Here is a 26088-nt window from a genome sequence, read left to right as displayed (position 1 = left end):
AAGCAGAAGGAATTAACCCTCCCCTCTCATTCTTTACGCAACAGGTTTCTATTTTTTCCCCCATTCAAACTTTAAAAACGTTGTTTTCCCCCTCAAAAAATTATCTTTTGAAAAATATGAGATTTTTTCATGGTTTTTACAGGAGAGTCTACGGCGAAAACGAAGACAAAACTGACAAAAGTTTCAAAAGTTTCCAGTTGTTCAACGTGTTGCGTTCAACCCCTGAGCGTGAGCTTAGCAGTCGGAAATGCTTACTCTTCGAATCCAATTATTCTGTCCCGTCTTGTGTGGCACTGATTCACTGATTGCAACATCGCGCACTATTTACTTTTCTATTTTTTACCTAATTCTTCTAAATTCGCCAGTTTAAGGTACACATTTCTCGGTTTTTCTAATTGTTCGTGACGTTATCGAAACAGTAGTCTCACATGATACAGTGACGAGTTCTATCGCGCGATAATCAACCCCATCATTCATGGTCAGTGTGAATTGACGGTTCACTGAGTTCCTGCAAAAAATTTTGAATTTAAAAGTGATATCTCTCCGTAAGCAAGTATGTTCTCGTGGATGAGTAAAGATGACTCAAGGAAGTCTCCAGAAATTTGCGAAACAGTATTGGAAGGCCTCAAGAAAGTATACAAATCCAAACTACTGCCTCTAGAAACTGCCTATCAGTTTCACGATTTCCACTCACCACAGCTAGATGATCCAGATTTTGATGCTAAGCCCATGATCCTGTTGGTGGGTCAATACTCCACCGGTAAAACTACATTTATCAAGTATTTGTTAGAGCGTGATTTTCCTGGTATCAGAATCGGGCCAGAACCAACAACCGATAGATTTATTGCGGTTATGTATGATGAGAAAGAAGGAATTATTCCAGGAAATGCCCTTGTTGTAGACCCTAAGAAACAATTCCGGCCTCTCTCTAGGTTTGGTAATTCATTTTTAAATAGATTGCAATGTTCCTTAGTTAATTCTCCTGTACTCAAAGGTATCTCAATTGTGGATACGCCCGGTATCCTTTCGGGTGAAAAGCAGCGAGTTGACCGTGGATATGACTTCACTGGCGTTTTAGAATGGTTTGCGGAACGAGTGGATAGAATCATTTTGTTATTTGATGCCCACAAACTGGATATATCTGATGAGTTTAGACGTGCTATTGAAGCCCTGAAAGGTCATGATGACAAAATTCGGATTGTGCTGAACAAAGCAGATATGGTGGATCATCAGCAACTGATGAGAGTTTATGGAGCCCTCATGTGGTCTCTAGGAAAAGTTCTTCAAACCCCTGAAGTAGCTCGAGTATACATTGGTTCCTTTTGGGACAAACCTCTTCGATATGACGCCAATAAACGGTGAGTACACCTTAGTATGTATCAATTAGAACTGAATTTACCGTTACCTTGTCAAAGCCCTCATAAATTTTTGAAGGATGTCCAAATAATTGATGAAATTCCATAGAAACCCTGAATCCAGGGGTTTAGAAATTGGGAGAAACCCTGTCCTTAAAATTCATAATTTCTTCTACCAAGTTTGTTCAAGTATTTCTTGATTAAAATTGGTCTAAAATATGCCTTTTCATGAAAACCTTCTTTTTTATCAGTATCTTCAAGTAAATATTTTACCTCAGATTGAAGCCCAAATAGAAAAAAATTACTACAAGTGCTAGTTGTTGGTTATGGGAGTGGTGTATAATTACAGATTCCTGTATCTTGTGTGAATTGAAAAAATTATCAGTTTACATGGTCTGGTTCACTAACCTTGACACTATATTTCTCCATTGAGAAAGCTTGTTAGGTGTCATCTGTCCGCAGCCTCTCATTTTCAAAAGGCACCTTGTCCCTGATTTAATATTTGATAAGATTCAATATATGTTCAATATTACACTGCAAAATGTAAAGTTTGTCCCACTTTCTTAGAGTAAAGAGAGGGAGAAAAAAAAATCATCACCCCTGGAAATTGTCTCACAGCCAGAAATTTGCCTCGTGTTGGTGGATCTTGAGATTCAGCCTTTTTATACCTTCAACTAGAACATCAGTCAGCTCTGTGATTGTTCAAAAAACATTGATCGCTCCGCAAAATACTGGCATCATTTACAAAGGAAATTTTTTCTAAAAATAAAGAAACGCAGGAACAGGTATATATCTTTCCAAGTTTTGTCTGTATTTGGAAACTCCTCTTTTTTTTCAGGTTATTTGAAGATGAAGAGCAAGATTTATTTAAGGACCTGCAGTCTCTTCCTCGAAATGCAGCTCTACGAAAACTGAATGATCTCATCAAAAGAGCAAGACTGGCAAAGGTAAGGCGTAATTTTCTCCTATTAAATGTACAGAATTGTGGGTACTTGCATGACTGAAATGTGCTTTGCATGTATTTTTTGTTCAAAAAGTTTTTTCGATTTTCTTATTTTTTAAAGGGGGATGTGTGATTTTTTTCTCTTTTTTTTATAGCAAAATGTGGCAAAGTTTAAAAGTAGACGTAATCTTTCAAAATTCGGGGCACTGAAAGTACTATTGGTAGAGGCACAGATCAGGAGGAAGTACTGTCAAATTTCGAATTTTAGGCTCCATTTTAAAAACAATGTCCGGCCTCAAACCTTCCCCCTCTCTCCCTCGCTCCTTAAGAGCCGGTCACAAGATGAGGTCCCGGGTCGTTTTTTCAAGCCAGTCCAGTTCTCGTGTCTTCTCTCACATGATTATGATCATAGAATCCAGATTTTATGTTACAAATCTATTCCAACTTATAGGTATACCTTTGATGTCTAGTATATGGATAAACAAAGTTCGAAAAAACGTATCTTGGTATGGACATCTCCTTTTAAACTTTATTTTTTCTATAGAATAAAAGGCAACGTAATGTCTTGAAAACTTCCTTGATCTTGCCTCTAAGGATATCCTCTAAAAATTTGAAGCTATTTGAAGTTGGCTTGTTCCTCTCCAAAAAAATGAAATGAGTTCGGAAATTTTGAAACACCGCAATGGAGGTACATGGTTTTGCAAGTAGGCTGTTGATATGATGGCTAATATTTGCACGGTAATTGAAAAATTTGGTTTCGTCTTAAGTATGATTTTCAATGGTATGTAAGTAGTTATTCATGATGTTAAAAATGCATATTAATTATTGTTGGGGGGGGGGGGGGTCGGAAAATTCGAACTAGTGGCCGAAGGTGGTCAGGTTCCTGAAGCAATAGAGAAGGGACAGATTTACATTTTATCACCTTAGGCTGGATTTGGGTTGGAATCCTAAAAGTGGGTGCTCTGGAGCCGGAGGAAGGGGGTCCCAGAGCTTTCCAGACAAAAAAAAAACTGGACCCGGAAAATAAAAGTCATCAAAGACACAAAAAGTAATTTATGTATAATACATAGGTGATGAAGTTTAGAATGAAGTCTTAAAAATGTAGTAGTAATGTAGTCGTAGTATTGTATTCTAGTGGGAAATCCGGTCCTACGCTGTTGAGTTGATGTGGAATGACCCCGCCCCTAAAGTAATTAGAGGAGCATCTAAGCTTGAGACTTTAACACGTCTATTTTATCTGAGAAAATATATAGTAAAGATATAGGAGCACTATGTTTCAGAGGCCTATCTCCTGGGCGGTATGAATGAGAAGGGGCATGGGCGGAACTTGGGGAGGGGGGGATCCCCCCCCCCAGAAACCTACTCGGTCTCTACCAAGAAATGTGAGGGATTTGAAGTGCGAGACATATGTTTCATCATTTTGAAATTTCAATTGGTTCAGTTTTTCGGAGCAAAAAACTCAAAATTTCTCATGATTCGAGTCAATTTTTCAAAAAAATTTCGAGGAAAAACCCCCGGACCCCTCTGAAGTCAGAAAAATTTCCCAAACGCTTCTCTGGAGCTTAGTGAGCTCTACAGATCCCATTTGGTAATGTGTCCGTTAGTTCCCCCATCACAAAGTTCCTAGTTTTGCCCATGAGGAGTGAAAAATTTCCCACCCCCCCGTACCCAGGAAATTTTGGAGACGAGGATATTTTATCTGTGTGTGTGAGCTCATAAAGGGATGGTCTGCACGAAAAATTCCTAGCTCCGCCCATACTTCCCGCTTATGTACGTGCACTCACTCAGTTACTATGGATCCATCGTCAGTCGACCTAGCCCGCGATAAACGGAGGGAAAAAAGCCGAAGAAACAAAGAAAAAAAAATGAGGCGCATGGGTGTGACCCTGCTTGTTGCCAACGTTTTCATGAACTAGCTGAATCGAGTTTAAAAGCAGTGGGAGTATCTCCAGAAGCCTCGCGACGCTACAAAGCTTCAGCTCAATTTGAATCGCGGATCATTAGTCATTAGGTTTTATCTTCGATGATGTGTTGGTTTCAGAGCACAATATTTGTATGAGATGGGATTGGTCAGCACTGTCTGTTTCAGCAGCCAATTGCTCATTTCATTCTAGAAAATCGCGCAGATATTTGCGCAAATTGGTTACGCTGGTAGTCTAATGGTTAGCATCATCGTGAATAGCGAAGCACTGCTATTGATCGTGATCGCTCAGTGGTTCAAGGCGCGAAACGGTGACGAAAAAACGATGACATTTTGAAAACACCAGGGGGTCTGCCCCCAAGCCGCTCCACGGCCCAATCCTTGGAGATTCGTGTCACTGCCAGCCTGAAGAGAACTGTCAAGGAAGTTTGAAGAAGTGCAATTCAGCAAATATTTGAAAGCACAATGCTATGAATGTAAGAAGAGGATTGAACAATGGTACTGCATTTTCTGATCAGGAACTCAGGGCGGGCCTTATAGTATACTCGGCGCCATGTGCGAAATTTTGTCATGTGCCCTCTATAATGTACGTCGTGAGGGGGGGGGGGGGGGGGGGCGGGCAGAACCCCCGGAAAATTTTAGAAATTTAGCATGCCCATTCTGCTATTTTTGCCATAGATCTGATGGAAACTTTCTTCATTCGATTTGCTCTTATTTTGGGTAATACCCATAATTTATCGATAGCGTTCAACCCTACGATTTTACATTTGTTTCTTTTCACTATTTTTTTAAGTGAGTGTTTAAATTCAGGGTCGCAGGGCGCCAGCCGAGTTGGCGGCGCCCCTAAGCGTTCGCCAATGTAGGTCACCGTTAACGCCGCGCCTGAAGGAAAATAACGTTTTCGGCTCTCGTCGGATCCAAGTAAAGCGGAATACGTACCATCCCTCTTTCCATCAAACAATTAGTTCATATAACACGATTTTTTATTTAAAATGCATCTCGTCATTTTCTATCACCTTTGGAATGGATATCATCCGAGAACATACCATGCAACGTCCCCTAGGCTCCTGTGTTAAGAGAGAAGAAACATTATACAAACAAAATAACGCAGTGTAAACCAACTGAGATGCTCTTACATAAAATACCTAAACGAAGTTTGGGTTCGACCCCAACATGCAACTTTTTTAACTCGGCGGTGGGCCGGGTTGCATACGCCAGGGCCGGATTTACTTACTTGCCGCCCATGGGCCGCCTATATTTTGCCGCCCCCTGCTTATTCGTTTTGAAACACCAATAAAAACTATCAGGTGAACGTGTCGGAGGGGGAGGGGTGTATAAGACGCGTTTACTCGTGTTGGTCACATTTTTTGCGAAAGCCCTGTCAACACTACTAGCAAAAGTTCACGGAACTTGGCGCGAAAGTTAAGTTCCTTAAACCTATCTCTGCATGGACAAGGCCTTCCATTTATTAGAAATGAACCATTAAATTATGAAAGAACAAACATAAATGTGGTTTAATAATTTTAACTTCCGCGCTGCCGCTGCCGCGCTGACCGCACTGTGTTTGGCGCAATGCGTGAAGTACCTATTCCTACAGTCTTACATGCGCTATGCGTTTCGGACCGACCGCTGCTGCACGCACTGTGTTTGACGCAATGCGTGAAGTATTCACGCAGTCTTGTAGGCGCTATGCGTTTCACGCTGACCGCAGCGACCGCATTATCTTCGGCGCAATGCGTGAAGTATTCATGCAGTCCTGTAGGCGCTAAAATGTGTTACATGCCGACCGCCGTGCCGAGGGTTTCTCCTTTTCATCTCACGTTCTCGTCATCATTGCTCTCTGCGCCGCGCCGTTCCAGGCCAAATTCCGTGTTCGGTTTCTCTCTTAGTTGTAACTCGACTAATTAAAGGTGCTGTATATTGTATCACAGATGGACGACAAAATTAGAGATATACTCTCAGGAAATGAGAGATTTTGTCACCTTTTCTCGTTCGTATTTTTTTTTTTTTTTTTTTTTTCTGAATCCGATTTTTCTTTATAGCTACATTTAAAAAAATTGCAAAATTTGCCGCCATGGGCCGCGGCCCATGTGGCCACCCCCTTTATCCGGCCCTGGCATACGCTCGATTTTGCGGATGAAATTTGAGATCTTCCCACGGCTGTCGCGAACGCGATAGGGCACAGTTGCAATCGGTGTTTTTCTCGAGCGTGACTACTTAGTTCAACTATTTTAACGCTCTTTTCGCAGATTTATAAAGCTATATTAACTAACTGAGATGCTCTCCGAAAATCAAACTTGGCCTTTAAATAATGATTATGCTTCGAGCGTAGAACAATGAAAGAATATACAAAGTTATGGGTTCCTACTGTTCCTAGTTCCGACATGACATGCAACTATTTTAACTCCGTAGTGGGCTCGGTGTTACATACTCTCGAGGGCAACACTGATCGCACCTGTGCCTTATCGCGAGCGCGCGTAGGCTGTGGGCAGATCTTAGATTTCGCCCGCAAAATCGAGCGTATGCAACCCGGCTCACCGCGGAGTTGAAATAGTTGCATGGTGGGTTCGCACCCAACTTCCAATAGCGATCGAGGATTGACTACGCTCGCAATCGAGCCACGGTCTATCTTCTATCGCTATTGGATGATTACGTCGCGGTCGCTTGAAAACGGAAAGTAAACAAATGCCAAGTTAGCTGCAGACACCTTTAGATTCTTCCATTATTCTTCGCGTTGTTTTGATTTGAGGGAGCGTTCCTTTATCTATGATATCAAAGGCTTGATTTGATCAAAATGCTAACTATAAACATAGATTGTTTAGATTTTCTAGATTTCCATGAACAATTTTCTTCTTCCTTAGTACAAAGGTGCACGGTGCACTGTGGAGACGAGAGAAAAGACCGGAATTTTTTCCTGACTTTCAATTTACATGGTTGGGCGACTGTGCGTGGTTAATTTTCCACTTTAATTCTCTCTAATTCGAAATAAAGAAAAAGGAGAGAAAGAAAACATCTCACGAAAAGTTGCAAACGTACTGTGTGGTTTGATCACGCTGAACGTGAAAAGAGAATGACGCTGCACTTTTTGTAAATCAACTCACTCACAAATATAGATGTGACCACAAATAAAACCAGTTTCCAGGGAAGGGATTCATTTGAGGAGGCGAGCAAAATTTTCCTCCCCAGTATTCAACGGCCAACTTTGAATTTACGTGAGAGATCAAGATCTTCAAGAGAAGAAAGAGGGAACTGCACCGGGTGAATCAACACTCACTCCTCGCTCTGCATGGTGTCTCGTACAAATTTCAATCCAAACAAGCAGGGGAACCAGGACCGGTTTACAACGTCTTAATGGGGGCTTAGATTTTATAAATAGTACCTTCATCGCATTTTCCGGCCAAGGGAGCTTTTTCCGTTCACACGAAGAACCGTCAAAGTGAGCATTGCAAAACTAACTAACTGACAAGTCGCTCTTACGGTGCTTCTGTGCGCTCTGCGACACCCAACCGCCACTGATAGCGATCCTGCCAGAGCTTTTCCGGCAGATCGCATCTCCTCATTCCCTGCCTTTTTCCCTCAATCCACGATTTGACAGGGCGTCCTCTACGCTTTCTGCCAGTGGGGACCCAATCCAGAATCTTCCTAGGCAACCTATCATCTGGCATCCGTTGCGCGGCATGACCATATCAGACAATCTTTTTTGTGAAAATGTCATGCACTATGTTGTTTTCGACGCCCATAACACGTATCCTCTCATTCCGAACGTGATCCTTTCTCGACACCCCGGCCGATCTACGCCAGTAGTCCATTTCGGTTGCCTTAAGAATGTCCTGAGACCGTTTCTTTAACTGCCACACCTCGCTGCCATGGGTTAATGTGCTTTTGATGATGAAGTTATAAATTCTCTTTTTGTAAACTTCGAATATTGTCTGGTCCCGAAGAATACCATTCATCATTCTAATGGCTTTTCTCCCTTGCAGAACTAAGTTTGCGAAGTGCGAAGAGGGAGAAAGAAAGAAAGAAGTAAAATAACAAAAAACGGTGAGTACTCGCCAAAAATCCGAAAAACGCGTCTTGAGTCGTTCTTTATGTGCTAAAGCAGGGCTTTCACCGACCGAGTCGGAAAAAATTTCTTTTTTCAATTCTGAAAGCCGTCAATTTACGTTTTCGTCGCCTAATAAAGAACAAGGAGACCAAGCCAAGTTTGTCCCCTTTATTACCTGGATTTTTAATTCCAGGCGCCACGTCAGCTCTTATCGCGAAAGACACCGCAAATCAGTCGTATATTCTTTCTGCTCTCGCGCTGTACCTAACCGAAGGGGTTGAAAGTACGTCCCAAGATCGAGTCAAACGTCTCATTGGAACTTTATTCGGAAGTTCTGCATTTTTGACACACGCCCTACATTTACTGTTTCCTCACTTTCCTTTGGTCTCGTTCGTCAGTTGAGATAGTGGTTTAAACCACGACCTAAGTCTTTGGAAATTTCCAAAGAAGCTCATGAAAAATGCTTAAACTTTAGAAGACAAATTAAGTAGCAGGGTTAAAGAAAGAATTTAGCATAATCAGTATTATAAATAGCAAAAGAATCTTCATTACGTTAAATACAACTTTAATCCATGGAGCATGACAAAATGTATGTCAAGACTCTCAAAAGATCGATGCCCAGTATTTCGGTTTGGTGCAGAAGATTTCAGTTTCTTCCTTAGAAATCGAGGATTCCGATTTTCGGTGTCAATGGAGATGTTGCATGTGTGAGGAATTTGCAATTTGACTGTTGTTTCTGATGTAAAAGTTCGCTAGAAAGACGATGGTGCCACTGGTTTTTTCTGAAATCAACTCCCAATCTCAAAAAAAGCTCTCAAAGTGAGGCCAACATGGAGGGGATATCCCGCTCTACCCTGACAGTCCACCTCTACATCAAAACAAGCTCTCCATGCAAAGATAGGAAACAAATACATCAGCAGGGTTGCCGTGTTTTCAGTTTTAGAGTCCCCAAATAAAGTGGCAGCCGCCCTGTCAATGTATTTGCTCCCTATCTTTGCATGGAGATTTTGTGGTGATGTAGAGGTGGACTCTCAGGTAAGGGTGGGATATCCCCTCCATGTTGGCCTCAACTTGAGAGCTTTTTTTGAGCTTGGGAGTTGATTTCAGAGAAAAGCAGTGGCACCATCGTGTTTCTCGCGAACTTTTACCCAAGATCAACAGTCGCAAATCGCAAATTCCTCACACATGCAACATCTCCATTCACGCACCTCTTTCAAAAGTTAAATACGGCCCGTTTCAGTCGCATTACACGTATACTATCACCAGGTACGGGAATGCCTTGCAATTTGACTTTGAGCTACGAAGTTCGAAGGCCAGCGAAGTTTAAGGTCACTTGCTGCACTGGAGAGCATTTTATCAGCCTTTGTCGATTGCAGCGATTGCATAAGTAAAATGAGTGTGCGACCTTATTCTCCCCACACACGCGCTCTGATATTATACTACGCTAGTCGGTAAACCCACAGATCATACATAAAGGTAGAAGCAGTGAAGGTTTTCACCGTCAATTTTAGGAAATCAGATGTTAGTTATTCAAACAAACTGATTCAAGAAGATAATTAAAAAAAAAAAAAAAAAAAAAAAAAAAAAAAAAAAAAAAAACTTTTCACGCGAAAAAGGGGCAAAATTGGGAATATTTCTGAAAATCAAAGAATTACGTTCTTTTACTAGGTACACATACGTATTTGAATGATCATCGCGTAAAATTATGGAACGAAATTTTACTGTTCGAGTTCTTGGCCAGAGTTTGACAATGTCTTCGTGCAAACATATCAGGGTGCAGGGTGCCCTATCTCCGTAAGGAACGAATAGGCCACAATGACAAGTAACGAATTGTAGCATTCTAATATATATTTCCTCCTCAAGAATTCATGTTATTTACGATTGGCTCAACGAAATATACGGAAATTCAACCCCAAAACCAATATGTTAAGGTTTTTGTGTAGCATCTGTTACAAAAAGTGTGAATTTCCCGCTCACATGGGAAACCAAATTCTGCTTGATTCCGATCGCGTATTACGATGGTTTTGGTCGGCTTCTCAATCAAGCAGTGTTCCCAAAAGAGATAACAAGAGCAGCAATTTGAATTTCGGACCGAGCGGCACCCCCTACTTTTACGAGTCGCCTCTGATTGGCTGATCCGCCTTGTACCTATCTTCTGAGGCCCTTTATGAATAATAACACGGGGTTCATTTTTCATCGAAAATATCTCGAAAGCAAGGAAAAATGAATGCGTCGGAGATTTCAGCAATCAATTTTCAAGATTTTCTTCGAAGAGATTGACGGGCAAGTGCACTGAAAAAAAAAATCTCGGTCTATTCACTAAGAAAAGGGTAAAATTACCAAGAATTCAGGGCTCTATTTGATCCCAGTTTTTTCTTGATAAAATTACCATTTATGGAATTGGTAATTTTACTGAGAAATCTCGGTAAAATTATTGAACTTTCTGTCTGAACTATCCAGTAATTTTACTGGACCTTGATATAAACGCCAATATTTTTTATCGACTGTGGTAGAAATACCGAGATACAATGGCAAAGTTACCGGTAATTGATTACCAATGAAAGTGGTATTCTTACCTGAAAAAAACAGTAAAAATACCGGTTTTTAGGTAAGCTGACCAGTCTGTCTTGGTAAAATTACCAATAATTGGTAAAAAAGTGAGATGGTAAAGGTACCAACAGACCTTGGTAAAAACGCCGAGAATTTTTTCTCAGTGTGTCATATATTAAGTTGAAAAGACAAAATTCCAGGTCGAACTGAACGGTGTTTATGAGAAAAAAGTGTCATGCATTACCGATCGATTACGTTTTAGGAGAGTGAGAATCGTAGATTTTTGTTGTTTTTGAAACACCGTTATTCGCCAACGCGCGACGTTGGGGCTGGGTTTGGATTGGATGCAACTGTAGCTGCTCTATGGATGTCATATTGCATAGACATGCAAATAAAGGCGCTCTGTCTTTTCTCGCGCGTCAAGCGCACTATGTAGAAGAGCGGACAGTAAGTCGGTGACTGAACATTTAAACCGTGATTGCAGAGGCTATGAAGATAAAAGTTAGCAGAAAAGAGCGACTTAAAAAAAGGATGGCAAATTGTCGTCTGGAAGCGTGAGTCGTTCTCTTTTCTAACACCTTTTTTTTTTTTTTTTTAAATTCGTAAAATGATCTTGTAAAAATGGCACGTAGCGCTTGTCTCTCCAACAGAACTGACGCTGAGTTTAACGTCATATAACACTGAAGTATGTTAGTACCAAATAAAACTAAGGCTAGTGTGAATAACGTGGCATGAATAAGTGTCAGCTCTAGTCTTCATGAATAGTAAGCCGAGTTTAATCAAGACTAACGGCAGTGCTCGGTATGTGTTGGCCTTAGTCCTATTTGGACGGATTTCAGGAGGAAGCAATCAACCCACATCAAGCTGACACTGAGAAAAAGATGTTTGAGGTCTGATTCCGCTCTAAGGCTCATTGTCAGTGTGAAAAATACTATCGTAAATCCCATGTGGACAGTGTTCGAAACTCACCTTGGAGTTTCAGGAGCCATGTGGCGCATCAAGCTCGATTTTTAGGGGCCATTGAAGATTTTTTAGGGGCCAAATTGACCTTTTGCCTATGTATCACGGCGCATTTAGTGACAAGTTAGACGCAATATGTTTTAGTTACAGAGGTAGTAGCTGTTACTTGGGGGAAATTTCGAAAAATCACCATCAAACGGAAAAACTATGATTTTTTTTTGGGGGGGGGGGGGGGGGGAGGCAATTTTTAGGGGCCACGATGGCGTAGAGCCTTCATTTTTTAGGCGCCATGATCGATTTCTTAGGCGCATTTGGCGCGTTGGCGCCTGTGAGTTTCGAACACTGTATGTGGACGAACTAAATACTTTTCCTCGACTTTGAATTGTTGATGAAACAAAGTACCTGAAAGGATATCTGAGCTCCTGATTGCTCTTAACTTCGTGTTTTTCATAATATTGATGGCGTTCTTCCTGTGCTAAACAAGATGAATTTCGACGCTGAAACTGTAGAACCGCTGTTAATCGATGACTGAAGTCGAAGAACGCGTATCTCTTTTGAGACGTTACAAAATTGTCAACTGAGTTTCATTTTTCAACGATAAAATGTATCAAAATATCCTCTTTAAAGTGTTGATACCTACAAACAAGAGAAAGAAATTAAAAGAAAAATTTGATGAAAAGTGTCCGTTAGTCGGTTGCTCTCGTGAATTTTGAAGAAAAAAAAGTAGAATACTCAACGGGGGAGATCTGAAATATCGCATACGAAGTCACGCATTTTTTTTTACTTTAGCCATCGATATCCTGGTTTTGAACGTTGCTAAGTTCCTGGCTCATTATACTTTTTAAAGGATGTCGTCTTTTTTGCACAGAGATTAGTGTGAACATATCTTGTTTAATATTCTGCGAAAATTGTGTCAAAAATGTCTTCAACATCCCAATCGGGAAATTGATGACTAAAGTTAACAAATTTTCAAACCCTCTGATAACGTTTTATTTTTTCTTTAGGAAAGCAACCGAAACATCCTCTAGAATTTTTCTCTGAATACCTACTTACATTTGAATGAGTGAAAAAACCTCACTGAAAATGTCAGAAGAACACTAGTGGTTAGTTTTTTACGTGCATACATAAAATCAGTTTTCGAAGCGCTTTGGCGCTCTGCAACGCCTAACCGCCGCACAGCCCACTCCCTACCTATCATAAAACCTCCTGTCGCCAGCCGTTCATTCGGTGTCCCCTCCGTTTCCTCCCAGGAGGACCCCAATTTCAGCCCCTTTTCACATTTTTTATTTTTATTTATCTCCTTTCATTTTTTTTAAAAAAAATATTTTTATTTTATTTTTTAATATTTTAGAAAAATAGTAATAATCGGAGACTGTAACGTTGCAATTAGAGGTACAATTCTTTTGACTTCACCAATCGATATTTGTACTTTATTTTGCAATTAGGAACTATACAATTTCTGGATCATCCGTGGTAACACGTATTTGCACAGGGAAACCAATGGTACACAAATTGTGTCTAAACCGAGCCAGTAATTGGACTTGTATTTTGCAAAAAGGAACCAAGAGCAAAAATTGTACAACTCTTTTTTCTTGCAAGTATAAACTGATCATCTGAACAAGTTTTATCTTTACTCCCGATAAACGACAAATTCCAGACGGAAAGTACATTTGTAAATTTAATTTTCTGCATGATTTCGATATTTTTATCGCGAAGAATGTAATTGCACAATCCTAGCAATAATGATGTGCTCTTGGTTCCTTTTTGCAAAATGCAATCCAATTGTAATTCCGATTTGCAAAATGTAGGTAGTCTACTTGTTTTTATAGGTTTTTGCGGTTTCTCTTGCGATTTGTCACCGACTTGATAGAGTTATTTATTGCCGATCTCTTTGTCAAACCTGACAATAAGACACGCGCTAGTTTCCATTTTTCCTACACTTGGTTTGCGACGTATATCACTCTTCCGTCCGTCAAAATCGGTTTGGTATTAGTTAAAGGAAGGATGGATGGGCGTCGACGCCCTCACTCAAGCGGCGCCGCACAGTAGTCTTTCAATAACCCTCAGCAGGCCGATTATTGGGACTTCATGGCAGGGGTGCAGAAACTGCCAAGGGTTCCCCCAAAATAAATTTAGGTCCCCCCATTTTAAGTTTTCGCAGAATTTTGCGCGGCAATTAAAGTAACGCGGTCAACAGTTGGGTTCCCTCAAAACAGCGTGGTCAACAGTTTGGTTCCCCCAAAACAGCGCGCTTGACAGTCAGGTTCCCTCAAAGTAGCGCACTCAACAGTCAAGTACCCCTAAGCCCTAAACCCTAAAAAAAAAACTTCCCAAGGTTCCCCCAATTTTTTTGTCCTCACATGGGTTCCCCCATTTCACGCGAACGGCCGGTCGCGTGGTTGGGAAGTTTCTGCACCCCTGCTTCATGGCAGCACGACAGAACATCGAAATGCGATATTTTGCATGCCTAAGAGACATTTTCTTTTGGCTTGCCGTATCGGTGTAGGGAGTTTCCATAATCGGCCCGTACGGCATGCCCTGCTAAAAATGACGAGAATGAACGGGCAGAGAATTGTGCTGATATTTGTTGGATTTCTCCTGATATCAGTTGAATATTTACGGATTTCAGACGAATCTATACTGATGGGAGAGAAAAATCTAGTAATATAAGTCAAATCCTTCCAGGTACTTTTTTTTGGCCAAACTATATACATCGACGGTGAAAGTCGGCAATCACACAACTCGTTTGCGGTGTCTGAAAATCTCCGCCTATACGTCATTTTTTTAAAGGAGAGCAAATTGACATTATTTCTTGAAGTTTTTGCAGAATATTCTTCGCATTGAGAAGAAAAATCATGACAGTTTTAAAGAATTGCCGTTGAGTAGTTTTCCATTTAAAAAATAAAGTATGACAGGAAGTCTGCGACGTCGCAAACTGAGTTATGTGATTGCCGACTTGCACCGTCGACATGAGCAAAGACCCTGCCGATATCAGGACAGGCGTTTGAGTCGGCGATGTCGGATATCACAGAAACTAATCTCCTCTTATTTTTAAAGTTTACGTAGAATGGAGTTGTTTCCTGATCTGCAGGACTTATCAGGGCCGGATTTACCCACTTGCCGCCCATGGGCCGGCTGTATTTTGCCGCCCCCTTCTCATTCGTTTTGAAACATCAATAAAAACCATCAAGTGAACGTGCAGCGGGGAGGGGTGCATAAGACGCGTTTACTCGTGTTGGACACATTTTTTGCGAAGCCTGTGTGAATGTTGACACATTTTGTCAAAATTACTAGCAAAAACTTTTCGCGGAACTTTTCGCGGAAGTTAAGTTCCGTAAACCCATCTCTGTGTGAACAAGGCCTTCCATTTATAAGAAATGAACGAAAAAATTATGAAAGAACAAACTGACCGCACTGTGTTTGGCGCAATTCGTGAAGCATTCCTACAGTCTTGCAGGCGCTATGCGTTTCACACCGACCGCTGCTGAACGCAGACGCAATGCGTGAAGTATTCATGCAGTCTTGTAGGCGCTGAGCATTTCACGCCGACCGCTTTGACGCAATGCGTGAAGTATTCATGCAGTCTTGTAGGCGTATGTGTTACATGCCGACTGCCGCCGCGTCGAGGGCTTTTCCTTTTCATCTCAAGTCCTCGTCATCATTGCTCTCTGCGCCGGGCCGTTCCAGGCCGAAGTGCGTGTTTGGTTCCTCTCTTTACTCGACTAATTAAAGGTGGTGATGGACTTAGTTCTTGTATTTTCTTCCAATCGGAAACTGAAGTCAGGTGATCTTCTAGTGTTAAAGGTGCGTGAACTTATTTGGCGTGGACTGTTTATTATCCTCTCCCTACAACCTCTAAAGCGATTGGCTTTTCACACGCTTATTTACCTAAATTCACTGAACATTTTACATCATTTGGTCAATGAATGCCGATTTTAAACATTCAGAAAAATGAGCACCAGGTGTTAGGAAGATGGGCAGTGTGCAATGCAATGCAACATTGCAACTTATTTCAATTTCATTGCAATAAATCTCAATCAGAAGTGTTCATTTGATCAGTAGATAGGCAACATACACAACACTCCGATACAGTATAGCAATAATTGTATCATCTAATTGCAATGCAATCCGCGCCACTTGGGAAGGATGCATATTATTTATACGCTTTTTCGATAGGGCACACAAAAGCTTTCTTTAGTGGGATCTACTGCAAAGTGTTGCAATTTTTTATGACTGAAAGTGTGTAAAAGAATCGTAGGAATTTCTCAACGAAATTTACCCATTATCTCCAGGGAATCTGCCGCTACTCAGCGATCAAACGCAATGTAAATTTTTGGAAATATTAGCACGAAAAAATAAGCTAAAAACGAAGAGAAAAGAAGGAGAAAGAGAGGGGGGGGAGAGATAAAATTTAGATGTTTTATTAAATGGCCAGTTGAAAAATGAATTGTACGTAAGATAATCGAGGCTGGGCACTTGAAATTGGGTAGTGGGTACCGCACTCGCGGCTTCCTCACGCAGAGTTCGTTGCTGTAGGAAAAGCGAATGAGGCAATTGAGGCAATGTACGCGCGTTGTTTCTGAACAATGGAATCAATAGATCATTGGACTTCACTCGTCGTCTTCCGTTAGTTTTCATGGCGTTAGCTACACTGAAGCTTCTCAGTTCATTCAAAAGCGAGCAGAAACACGCCTGTAAAACAAGTATCGAAATTTAAGTGTATCTCTCACAGAGAAAAAAGTCATAGGCGGGTCCAACGGGAGGGGGCAGCATAGGGGGCGTACGCCCGCTCGTTCGCCCGAACACACCCCCCCCCCCCGAAAACTCCTCCACGGGGTATTTCATACCCCCTAGACCTCCCCCCCCCCGGGGGTGGGGGGTGGCGAGGGTGGATTTAAGGAAAAATCCGCCTTCCTCGTTCGGAATGTCTGGAACTGCCATTGACAAAAGCAAGCAAAATATAGTATCAAAATGTTGTTACATTGAAGTTTAGCGCCCAATAATGAAACCTCAGAAACTGGACGGAGTAAGATTAAAATATTTTTGTAAATAGGTGCCTATTTAATTTGAAAGTGCGATACGCGTTATTTCGAAGGGTCTGTGTTACAGCCATATGGTTTTATCACTTTGGCCGCGTGTGTACTCACGTCGTCGCTCCTCTGACGTAAGGGCGTATCTCTATTTCTACATGAGCCCCGGAAAGCATAAAGTTATACGGAGCACAGGACTTACGTGGAAATTAAGATACGCCCTTACGTCAGAGGAGCGACGACGTTTGCATTATAGTTTACCTTGAACTACAATAATTACTCTTGAAAAATTTTCTTCATGAATCAAAACGAACTTTCATCGAATGTTTCCTGCAAAGGGATTGCAGATAACATTAAAGTAATGGAGATGTTGCACGTGTGAGGGATTTGCGATTTTACTGTTGTTTCTGATGTAAAAGTTCGCGAGAAACACGATGGTGCCACTGGTTTTCTCTGAAATCAACTCCCAAGCTCAAAAAAAGCTCTCAAAGTGAGGCCAAAATGGAGGGGATATCCCGCTCTACCCTGAGAGTTCACCTCTACATCAAAACAAACTCTCCATGCAAAGATAGGGAGCATATACATTAGCAGGGTTGCCGTGTTTTCAGTTTTGGAGTCCCCAAATAAAGTGGCAGCCTTGTCAATGTATTTGCTCCCTATGTTTGCATGGAGAGTTTGTCTTAATGTAGAGGTGGACTCTCAGAGTAGGGTGGGATATCCCCTCCATTTTGGCCTCAACTTGAGAGCTTTTTTTGAGCTTGGGAGTTGATTTCAGAGAAAACCGTGGGACCATCGTGTCTCTCGCGAACTTTTACATACGAATCAATGGTCAAATCGCAAATTCCTCACACATGCAATATCTTTATTACTCTTGAAAAATTTTCTGTATGAATCAAAACGAACTTTCATCAAATGTTTCCTGCAAAGGGATTGCAGATAACATTAAAGTAATTCTTCCCCGTATACAATCATGTTCAAAATTGTTATCTCACAGTCATAGCTCGTTCAGCTCATCGTCAGGTAAAGAGTTCCACTCACAGTTGAAACAAGAAAAAGAAGAGAGTAAAGTTCGAGAAAAATACCAATAATCCTGCATCATAACTAAGCGATCAGCTGGCAAATTTTGAGCACACATAAGAAGTGACACTCTTCAATCGCGTACCACTGAATAGGGTCTATTGGCCTTCTCACAGGACATGACTGCTTTATTAATTAACATGGATCAGGGAACAAGACTGTCTTTGTTTTTTGTTCCCTGTGGGCTCAGTACCTCCTATCCATGCTTTGCATTTAATGTGTCGATTGACCCAGTGCTCACTTAATTGGAAAATTATGGCACTTTACGCTAAATTAGTCTCAGATTACAGTTAATGTTCATTCATTGCCCTGGACGTAGTAAACGAACCAAGAGATGGCGATGAGAATATTCTGCACAACGCTGTAACTGCAAAAGCGCATAATGTCAATTCGCGGCTTTGCAGATTCTCTATGATTTTGTATTAATTTTTAAACTGAAAACTGTTGAATGTCATTTCTTGAAAACTTCGGTAGTTTTTCATATATGTGTGAGAAATTTTCTGTGAAAATTTCAAGCCGTATTGTTGATTCAGTCCTCTCTAATAAATTTAATAGGAATGGAAGTTTTGAAACACCCACAATCGAAACTACCTCCGCGTTTTTGCTGTTTCACCGTCAACTCAACACACTTGTCTGTGTGTAAGTGGCGCACATCAAGTATAAAGAAGCCAAGTCGCATCCGACATTGCCTAATTTTATCGGATAATTTATTTTTTTACGGGAGAACGATGGTGGGGATTCTTTTGACTATTACAGGAGATTTCCTCCGGGATGTGAAGCAAATTTTCAAAAGAATTCGCACTACCGTTCCTCTGGAAAAATTGAATTGTTCGATGAAATTTGGCAATAACTGATGTGACTCGGTTATTTTCTGCTCAACGCGGTACGAGTGTAGTAAGTTAAACCCCGACCTCGGTGTGAAGCGCCTTCAAATCCTGGTGATACTCTCAGCATTGCCTGGTAGTTAGTTTAGATGCCTATCCGAACCGAACTTACAACAATAGGTCTCTGATTTCACAGCGCCTGTGCTACCTGGTACCATGCATGCAGAAAAATTTTCTGTTTGAATTCCAACCATAACTATAATTATTATCAACACTATCTATCTTCCTTCTTTACTTACTACTGAATCTTCAAATTTTTTTATTCGATCGCAATTTGCCGGCGATTGTCGATTGGCTGCGGCATCTATAATTTTCTTGCCAGTCTTATGAACATAAATTTAGAGCGGTATATCTAGTATGAAAAGTTTTGTTTTCTTAATTTAAATGTATTCTCGGTTTTAAACCTTATCGAAGTTTAGGTCTCTATTTCAACAGACAGGGATAAAATTTGCCTCGGTATGAATTTTCCCCTGGTAAAGTGAACTTTTTGACCTGAAATCTCTGAAAAATCTCATTTCTGTCCCGAAGAAAAAAAGGAAGGAAGAAAATTATGCGTGTTGGAGAGTGTGAATCGGTTCTAAGATTTTTGACTGCACAGGTCTCAAAATTTTTACCGAGTCCATACTCTTTAGAGTTGCCTGTAGTTTGTTGTTGGCTGTTAACCGTAATATTTTTTATTTGTACTAACGTCGTTTATTTTTTTCTTGTCCAGGTGCATGCTTATATCATCACTGCCCTGCGGAAAGACATGCCCTCAATGTTTGGGAAGGACGCAAAAAAGAAGGAATTAATCAAGCATTTAGATACAATCTATGACCAAATCCAAAGAGAACACCAAATTTCACCTGGAGATTTTCCAGATATCAAAAAAATGAAGGTAACTTTTAGAAAAACTCCTGAATTTTGAGTGTATGCTTTTTTATGCATGTGTGTATTTTGATGCCTCAGAATGTTGACGCACCCTGTCGTATTTTTCAAACTCGCAATTGCAAAACAGCGGCAGCGCTTTCAACGCACCATTTTCGGCACGGCGGCAAATTTCATTCGCCATGCTGCGCTTGTGAAAAGTCAATTTGGCCTCTAAAATATTGTAGATTGCTCTTAAAAATTGGGCTAAGTATGTAGCCAAGATGGCTTCTAAAATTTTAGAGGGTAGGCAGAACCCTGGAGCATCCAGCCTTGTGTCCAAACTAGATCAAAACATTTGCAAAATAAATTGCTCACAAAACAAGTCTTTTAGTAAGTGAAGAAACAGGATAGCTGGCGGTCTGTAAGAGTGACAAAATTAGGCAAAGTCAGGAAATTTTCGGCGACTGGGAAAAGTCAAGGATCTCATTGTATTCAGAGAAGATGTACGAATCAGGAATTTTTTAAATTTGGAATACATAAATATTTTGCTGCGATTTCAAATTTTAAGTGTTTGTTTGTTTGTCCTCGACCTAGGAAACATTACAACATCAAGATTTCACAAAATTTCAACCTCTCAAACCAAGATTGTTAGAGGTAGTTGACAAAATGTTATCAGATGACATTGCAAAACTTATGGCTCAGATTCCTGTCGAAGAACTTACCACAGAGGCAAAGGCACCTGTTTCAGGTATAATGTCATTCATCATTTTCATATTTTACCCCCATTTTTGCCCCCCCCCCCCCCCCGCAGCATTTCTTCTGGTATCAGGACCCCAAGATGGGTCAAAGACCAAAGCCTTGCAACTACTTGTCTTCCCCTAAGTAATTGAAATTATAAAGAAAATCTTTATGACAAAAGAAATAGAATCTATGTGTAGAAGAAGAAAACGGTTATTTCAAGTTGAGGAAATCCTCTAACTGTGTGATGCATGCTAATAATCCAACATTAGTGCATGGTATGGAAGACATAATCTAGAAGTTCAGGTTCTTTAAGATGTTTTATGAGGCTCTCCAGGGTGACATATATGTATAAGTGCATAGAAACATTAAAATAAGCATTTTAAAATTTTGAAAAAAATATCGTGAGTCAAATTTCAAGATTTTTTTTTATCAAATTCTCGGATATTTGCTCCGGGTTGCATATGCATGCAAGCCCCTAAAAATCGACAAATTCAATGAGAATTAAAATCACTTTTCAGCAAATTTAAATTTCATTTTGCATATCTAATCCTCTGCCAAATATGTTATAAATTTTTTAATCAAAGTTTTAGCTGGTCGCTCAGTTGCAATTTTTCTGAGCTCATGAAGTTCGGATGTACAATGAATCTCCTTTACTATTTGAATTTTAAGGTGTCTTCATTTATCTTGCAAGACCACTGTACTCATCAATATATAATTTTTTAAAGCAATTACTTGTGTAGGTGGAGCATTCACCAAAGTGGAAGATGATGACAATCCATTTGGTTACATGAAAGGAGAGGGTATCAATGCAGGTCATGGCGAAAGTGATTGGATTGTAGCCAAAGATCGTTACAAGGTTGATGCTATCTTCAAGGAATTGGGCCCAGTGGATGGAAAAATTTCTGGTGCTGGTGAGTATGACTGATCATACAAATGGTTTTTGGTTTTCATCCCTGTTATGAATTTTCTAAGCAAAAATTTAAAAAAAAAAGATATATCAATTAACACCAAATTTCCTAATAAGAGAAATAGAACTTACTTGTTTTTACAACATGAGAACTGAAGGCACTTCTTTCTTTATTGATTTTAAGGAGTAACTATTTACTGTACTTATGATTGTGTTTTATTTTAAGTACCAGCTGTACCACCTGCCTTCATAATCCTCATTTCTTATTCTTAAAGTGAAAAGAAAGGGATCCAATAAATAGACTAGCAATGCTAAGTCTTCTCAAAAGCAATTTTATAAGACTAGAGGATCTGTAAGAGAAAACCATTTTAAAAGCATTTTTAAAATTATTTTTACCATTTAAATCATTTTAACTCAAAATCCTTTTTTTTATTTGCCTGTATTTTAGCTGCAAGGCAAGAAATGATCAAGTCAAAATTACCCAACTCAGTACTGGCAAAAATTTGGCGGCTTTCTGATGTTGATGATGACGGTTTCCTTGATGAAGATGAATTCGCTCTTGCAATGTATCTGATTAAACTCAAAGTTGATGGACATGATTTGCCGCAGCAATTGCCGGAACACCTAGTTCCACCATCAAAACGAGATTCATAAATGACTCTCAGAAAAACGACCCAGCATCGTTACCAACTCTACGCAGAAGCTTCAGTGTAAGCTTCATCATTATTTTTCCTTGTGATTCTCTTGTGAAATATTTAATGTCCTTTCGCATAAAAAATATGTTGCTTTTGAAATTGTATTGATTTTTTAAAGTTTATTATGTATTTATTTCATTTAATATAAATAGGTAGAAATTGATGTATCTGTAGATACTATGTCTTACAATTAGTTTTGTTATTATTTAAATAATTTTTAGCTTGAGAAGATAAACCTCATTTGTTTGCTGACCTATATTTATGTGAATGCTTTAATGTGCACTAAGTGACCTTAAATATTTCATGTTGTTATCTTTTGAGTCAATGTTCAGGAAGCCATCTCAATCTTACCTCTCCTTTATTTATATTTTTTCCCCCATTTTTTTAGTATAAATAATTTTTAAAATGTAGAAAATTTTTTATAAGTTTAGCCCTCATATTAACCCTTCCCTCATAACTATCTTTATTACAACAAGCCCATTTCTGTTTATGTATTTATTTTACTCTGGCTATCTAGAGCAGGGCTCCGCATTTTGTAGTTCAATATTCGAATTGTTGTAAGATTTTCTTGTTTCTCTCTTTCATTGGTGAAATTGACTAATCATGAACAGTAAAATAATGGTGAGCATCTCAGTTGCCCGAGTAAGAACAAAATTTTAGTTTGCTGTAAGAGTCCTGGAACGATAAGATTCAGTCTGTTAAAGAAACAGAGATATCTGCTGAATTTTTAGTTCTAAAATTTTAAAAACTAAGCAGCATATCTGATTGATTTTAAAGTTCATAGCTTTTAAATATTGAACAATCATAGAGTAGACATTTCCATAATCGAATGTAATGTATTCAAAATCATTGAGCTGCTGTTTTTGACTATGGACCAGCCTGGCAAATTTAAATAAAGACTAAGTAGTTTTAGAGGTACTAGAAAAATCTGCCTTTGATAGCCATTCAATAAATACTTTGGTGGTGCAGTGTAGGTCTTCATCAACCAAATAAAGCCCCTGAAATCAATGATAAAACTGAAAAATGTAATAATTATTTCTCATATATTAACATGCAGGCAGTGGATTCTCTTGGCTGCAACAAAATCAAAGAAAATCAAGATATAGTTCAATATAGAGGAGGAGTAAGGTGTCACTGTCTATTACAGCTTGGCAGTTTCATTTTGGGGACTTAATTTGGTTGGTTGGAATAGAAATGAGTTTGACGAGAAGCAATTCCTTTTCTCCTTCCTGTTCTCATCTTGCCAGACTTCATTTTCCTTTATTCTTTGAAGGGAAAGGTTTCAAATGCTGAGGTTGAGATGGTTTCCTTATTGTGATCTTTACTGTGTGTAGCTAAAGTAATTTTAATTTTTCCAAATCAATTAACAAAAAATTAAGGTTGAAGTCCAATGGAATAAATAGATTAACATTGTGTATCTTCCATCCTTTTCCATTGAGGGTATAAGTAATCTTCAACTAATGTAAGTAAGGACAGTTCTGTACAAAAGTCATTCCCAGCTAAAGGTGCTCCTTTAAAAAATTAGGAAAGCGATTTAGATTCTTAAGTTTTGAATCCCAAGAGAAAAGAAAATGCAGGTGTTCAAGTATGTGATTGGATTTGTGATAATTGAGGGGAAAAATACAAATATTTGTCCAATCTCCATCTTTCATTAATCTCCGCACATAATCTCTTCTAGGTAAATTTATGCATTTCCATTTTGAAGAAGAAATATCTTCTGTCCTGCTCCCTTTTCAGAGGGAAAAGTTTCAGAAAGATATAAGACCGTCAGGAGTGCCCTGCAATTAGAGGTTTTTCTTTTTTCAAATATATCATCCCAACTATGATTCTTAAGAAAACGAAACATTGCATCTTCATTTTCAATGACAAGAGGATATCAAAAGACAAGAATGACCCAATACTTAAGACAAAATTTTGAACTGTCCCGCAAGGTTTTTTTTCCTCCTTTCTTACGTTTTCCTTTCGTTTTGAGTCTCCAAAACTATATCATCGTATCTTCTATTTTTTTTCTGAAGACATATTGCTAAATTTTTCATACAGACCTTAAAAATCATTTGAAATTATTTGTCTTGCCAAATTTGACTGCAAATCTCAGGCCAATTTTTTATTCAAGGCTCAGGTCTTTTTTATATAAACGTTCAATTTTTTATTTTTTTCCGCTGATATGCTTTTATTTTTTGCCTTATTCAGGAGTCTATCATAACCGTACCTTTTTTAACACGGAACATGTGAATTTGCTCTTAAGGCTTACAGTAAATTTTTGTTTGAAACTGTTCTCTGTACATCCATCCCTCTTTCTATTTTGTTTCATACCGGTGAAAGTTCATGAAAAATACTTTTTGATACTATGTATAGGTAAATTATCTAATGGTTTTATATCCAATTCGATCATAAATTTTGTGTAATACAGCCCTATATTTTTCAAACCAAAGAAAAATTGACTGCTTTTCCTTACCAAGTTGAGAGAGAGAACCTGAGACATTTGAATGCTTTTCTTAGAGCATGATCAAGGAGAAAAGTATATCCCGGCCCAGATCATTTGTGCATTGGAAAAGTGCTTTTCAGTACTTATTTTCATGATCAATGATATTTTCCCTGAGATTGCAGACACTTGCCTTGTTTGTTCATGGATGGAATCCAGAGTTATGTAATTGTATCTTTCTATAACTTCTTGCTAGTTTTCTATCCAGTCAAGTCATTTCTCTTTTCAAAAATTCAAATAACAAAAGGAATTGAAGTATTGCTTGCTTGAAGTGGCTTACAATTTAGTATGAACCTTACTCACTTCATCCATTATTAAATTGTTTGCCAACAGTCAGCAATTTGTACCAAATTATTGTAATACAATTATCATTTCATATCTCTCATCTGACTTTATATTTCAAATAAAAGTCCGTGCCTGGTCCATCAATACTTCAAAATAAACTCCTCACATCTTCTGATGAAATTATATACGAGAGAAAAAAACTTTAAGCTGAAATAGAATAGTGTGTGTAGAAAAAACTATCATATTATCGAATTTTTGGAACTAATCCATATTTTTCACGCCTTTCTCTTTTGAGGAGCCCAGGTCTTATCTAACTCATCAAAGCATATCAGTTTTCATGTATTTTGTTTCTTTATTTTCTTATTAATTTCATCTTCTCTCTCAACCACTTTCCCATTTAGTTCTTCTTTATTATAGAAGTGATATTATGATTCATAATAAAGTTGCTGACTCTCTCTTGAATCAGTGTCGACAATTTTGTATCCAAATAACCATAATTTTAATTTTCAGAACATTTTTTTGTTCTTCTTTACCTGCATTCATCTTCATATGTTGATTGAGTGGTTATTTAGTGTATTTTCCGAAGGGAATGCTTTATTTTTTTTTATGATTTTATTTATTTTTGTTTTTTCCTTTTTTTATATAAATATTCAATTTGAACGGAGTGAAGCATTATAGGTAAAGTAAAACTATTTATTTTTGATAACTGTGCATGAATATTGAAAATAAATTATTTTGCAATAATGTATTGTACATTCTGACTTCTGAGTATATTTTGCCTTTAGATTTCTATGCTCCTGTGTCTATCGTAGAAATCTTATGCTGAAAAATGTAAGTTTCCACAAAAGAATCAAATTTAACTCTAAATATGCTCATTATTAGGAATACTTGCGCCCTGTACCTCTTGTTTAGCCAAGTTTTGATAATTTTTGTGTTGTAATTGTTCATGGGAATATGAACCTTGAGGTTAGATGAAAACTTTTGGGGAAGCATTTGGGACAAGATTTATCTCCCAATTGTAATACCAACAATATGAACTATTCTTTTGAAAAAGTACCCCACAATCACAAAAGAGTGTTGCTGATTTTACTCGTAACCCTTACAGTGGTACTGGTTCCTGAAATCACACCGCCTTCCAAGACATAGGGGAAAAAATAAATAAATACAAATAAAATTTTCAGGGTGAAAAGAATTAACAGATATAATATCAAAAGTATTCACATTTCTTTTAAAAAATTAAGACAAGAAATCAGTAGGTTACATATTGTTCAAAACTACAAAACTTTAATGTCAACAATTATTAAAAATTATTTTGATAAAAATCAATATCTACTATGAAATTTAACCTGAAGTATGTAATTGAA

General features: G+C 38.8%; 1 protein-coding gene across 2 annotated transcripts; it reads left to right on the top strand.

Moving 5' to 3' along the window:
* The first annotated feature begins 261 nt into the window (after positions 1–261).
* Past1 (putative achaete scute target 1) lies at positions 262–26046 on the top strand. 2 transcript variants are annotated; one of them, XM_019052669.2, is made up of 6 exons: positions 262–1358; positions 2194–2302; positions 19478–19642; positions 20209–20362; positions 21081–21266; positions 21711–26046. In XM_019052669.2, exons 1-6 carry the CDS (start codon positions 556–558, stop codon positions 21914–21916), a joined length of 1623 nt encoding a protein of 540 aa, XP_018908214.1. In that variant the 5' UTR covers positions 262–555; the 3' UTR covers positions 21917–26046. The 2 variants fall into 2 exon arrangements, with proteins under 2 accessions (XP_018908214.1, XP_018908215.1); XM_019052670.2 differs by having other exon boundaries at positions 263–1358; positions 21096–21266.
* Positions 26047–26088: the final 42 nt, after the last annotated feature.

This window comes from Bemisia tabaci, chromosome 5 (genome assembly GCF_918797505.1).
Source record: "Bemisia tabaci chromosome 5, PGI_BMITA_v3".
Classification (NCBI taxonomy): domain Eukaryota; kingdom Metazoa; phylum Arthropoda; class Insecta; order Hemiptera; family Aleyrodidae; genus Bemisia; species Bemisia tabaci.
The sequence above is the reverse complement of the archived record's forward strand: the minus strand, read 5'-3'. Positions and strand labels throughout refer to the sequence as shown.